Source organism: Condylura cristata, unplaced genomic scaffold (genome assembly GCF_000260355.1).
Source record: "Condylura cristata isolate star-nosed mole 26May11 unplaced genomic scaffold, ConCri1.0 scaffold00003, whole genome shotgun sequence".
Taxonomy (NCBI): Eukaryota; Metazoa; Chordata; class Mammalia; order Eulipotyphla; family Talpidae; genus Condylura; species Condylura cristata.
In genome coordinates this window covers 30,258,414-30,261,723 of record NW_004567104.1, presented here as the reverse complement: position 1 = coordinate 30,261,723, position 3,310 = coordinate 30,258,414, and the positions used below count along the sequence as shown (strand labels likewise).

The 3,310-nt window shown below is 37.3% G+C and overlaps 1 protein-coding gene across 3 annotated transcripts in view; it reads right to left on the bottom strand.

The window, feature by feature from the left end:
- Positions 1-3,310, bottom strand: part of LRCH3 (leucine-rich repeats and calponin homology (CH) domain containing 3) — a 91,126-nt gene that overhangs the window by 41,045 nt on the left and 46,771 nt on the right. For all 3 annotated transcript variants that reach the window (XM_012733260.1, XM_012733257.1, XM_012733265.1), the window contains exons 7-8: positions 2,592-2,685; positions 1,546-1,666 (exon numbers count right to left, since the gene is read on the bottom strand). In XM_012733260.1, the coding sequence (XP_012588714.1) occupies positions 1,546-1,666; positions 2,592-2,685 (215 nt within the window). The remainder of the gene's footprint in view (positions 1-1,545; positions 1,667-2,591; positions 2,686-3,310) is intronic.

The following is a 3,310-nucleotide window of genomic DNA, read 5'->3' as shown; positions in this document are numbered from 1 at the left end:
AGAGGTCTGCCACGCCATGTGGTCACCTCCGGGGCAGGCGGGAATCGAACTCATGCAGAAGTGGCTTTAGTTTCTCAGTGCTGTGCTTTAACCCGATGCGCCACCAGGGAGGGCCCCTCGGGAGGGCCCCCCCTTTTTTTTTAAAGTTTAAACAGCAACAATTTAAATGCTAGATAAAATGGTACAGTAGAAAAAAATTGCTTGTTGTTTATAAGATGCAATATTCTCTGAGAGTTACTAAATTTTAGCCATTACTTTTATGATTTTTTATACTGTCTAAAAGTTGAAATATGGGAACAATACATTTGGAGAAGTCTATTTCTCAATTTAGTTTTCTGATTCAATTATTTACAAGTGATGACCTAGATGTAATTAATGTAAAAGAGTTATACTAATTGCTAAGAAAGATGGAAAGGCTACAAGTCTATGCCCACATTAACAACCTGTTAGACAATTGCATATTTTTTCAATAGTCTATAATTTGTGTGACTAAATAAATGCCTCATTATATGAGAAAAAGAGTGAATTACATATGTAACTTTTTTTTTTTTTTAAGATTTATTTATTTATTCATACAGAACTGGGGTACAGGCCAGAGATGCGGAGGGTGAGAGGATTCACCAGAGACAGAGTGGGGTGCAGAACAGGCAGATCGACGAAGTACACTGCTGAGGGGAGCAGCGGGCGGGCCAGGAGAGGTCTGGCTCGCCATGTGGTCTCCTCCGGGGCAGGCGGCAGGCGGGAATCGAACTCATGCGGAAGCGGCTTCAGATTCTCAGTGCTGTGCTTTAACCCGCTGCGCCACCAGGGAGGGCCCATATGTAACTTTTTTTTAGAAAAGATTTTTATTTATTCATGCATACAGAACTGGAGTACAGGCCAGAAGTGCAGGGGCAGTGAGAGGATTCACCAGACACAGAGTGGGGAGCAGAACAGGATGACTGACTGAAATACATAGCTGAAGGGAGCAGTGGGCAGGTCAGGAGAGGTCTGCTGTGCCATGTGGATCACTTCTGGGGCCAGGGATTGAACTCGTACTGAAGTGGCCACCGCCAGTGTTGTGCTCCAACCCACTGTGCCTACATATGTAATTTTACATGATCTACTTGGCACATCAAAAAAAAAAAATTTAAAAGAAGACATTACTTTAGATGCCTATGAAAACCATAATTCCAGATGAACTAGAAAAGAAACTTCAAGAAATATACTGAATTCCTGAAGAGATCAAATAATGACAAGAATGGTACTTCAAAAGCTAATGGTTAAATCAAGATTGATATATGTTTATTTCAGATAAGCTGTCTTAAAACAGTTTCTTCCCAAAATAAAAATGAGAAACACTGTTTTACTCCTGAAAATAGAGGAAATGGAATTTAATTTCAAAGGAAAAGAATTTTTTCCTAATGATTTCATCCAATCATGTGAGGAGGAAGTCATTAAAAGAAGACTTGAAGAAGCAGCTGCAGAAGGATAAACACAAGGAATGTATGTGAAAATGTTAGAATGACTATAAAAATTTTAAATACCACCAAGAATTATGTTTACCTGCACCATTTGTCATTACTAAACTGCTGCGATGTTCCTGAAACTGGCTTTCTCTTCGTAGTCTTTGTTCTTTAGTAATTTCTGCTACTCGAAGAGGCAGATCTGAAAATTCATCTGTAGGCTTAAATAAAAGAGGCACACACATAAAAAAAAAAAAATCACTTTTAGTTTTAGACACCTTGGCATTTAAATCATGGGTATAACAAACTCATTTATACTTAATAAGAAATAGCAAAAAAAAAAAAAGTTCTAGAGCTGCATAGTGTGGCACTTTTCCAACATTGTGATCTTAATGCCACTAAAACATACACTTAAAAGTATAGGGTTAAAATGGTAATTTGTTATGTATATTTTATCATGATATAAAAACCAGAAAAGCATACATGATATTATAAATGCACACATTTATTAAGTATATATATATATATGGATCCAGCCACCTATATATGCACACCTACACATACTTTTATACACAAGCAATTTCCAATTAGAAAGACTGTGATCTAAAATTAATTTGCTTTGTATTCCCAATGTAATATTGTTATAAATCATAAGTTACCCGTCTTTCAAAAAGCTTATCTAATGACTTAACCCAATTTACAATTATACCATAGAAATTTTAAAAAGGAGCAAATATAATACTAGTGAGCAAAATAGAAAGATATACAACTACCTAAGACATTAACACATTTACCTTGAGCCTACAGATATTCTTCACGAAGGAACTCATATGTTACCCATTAGCCCATTTTCTCATCCTTCTACCTCTGCTCAAGATTACCCAGTCCCTCAAATTTCAAGTTTTAGCTGAAAGTAACTCAGTTTCCATTTGATATTCTTGGATATAAAGCTATTTCTATAATACAATGAGATAATAAACATGTAAACATCCATGGTAAAAAGACAGTAAAGAAACAGTACCATTTGGGGATGGCAGGACTATGGGAAACTTTTTCCCCACCTTGGTTTTTGAATCCCATTAAGACATTTTCCATTTTAATTACATATCTTAATCAGGAGTTACACAAAATAGAAGAATCACTTACTTCATTCCCTGACCATCTCTTATCACCACTGTCCACACTATTAAAACCTGAATCAAGGGCTCCATATGGGCGACCTGAGTACAATTCTTCATGGCTGCCAAAAACAGATTTCAGTTGTTACTGAGAAGTTTGTTACTTTAAAAATTAACAGTGGAAAGAAATAAACAGGGTACAATTTTACTAGCAAATAATTTCATGGTGCTTAGTGACTTAACTATTTAGAACTAAATAGACATTCTTTAAACTTCTCTAAAATTTAATTTTATTCTTTTTTTAAAAAGATTTATTTATTGATGCATACAGAACTGTGGTACAGGCCAGAGGTGAGGGGGTTGTGAGAGGATTGACCAGAGATGGAGTGGGGAGCAGAACAGAGAGATGGACCAATTATACTGCTGAGGGGAGCCACAGGCAGGTCAGGAAAGGTCTATGGCACTGTGTGGACCACCTCCAGGGTTGGGAATTGAACTAGCACTGAAGCAGCTACAGCTAGATTGCAGTGCTATGCTTTAACCTGTTGCATCACCAGGAAGGACCCCTTATAACCTTTTAATGGGAAAAATTCCAAGTTAACACAAAGGAAACTGAATAGTAGAATAATGAGCTCATTCAGCTTCAAAAATATAAAAAAAGGCCCTCCCTGGTGGCGCAGCGGGTTAAAGCACAGCACTGAGAATCTGAAGCCACTTCCGCATGAGTTCGATTCCCGCCTGCCGCCT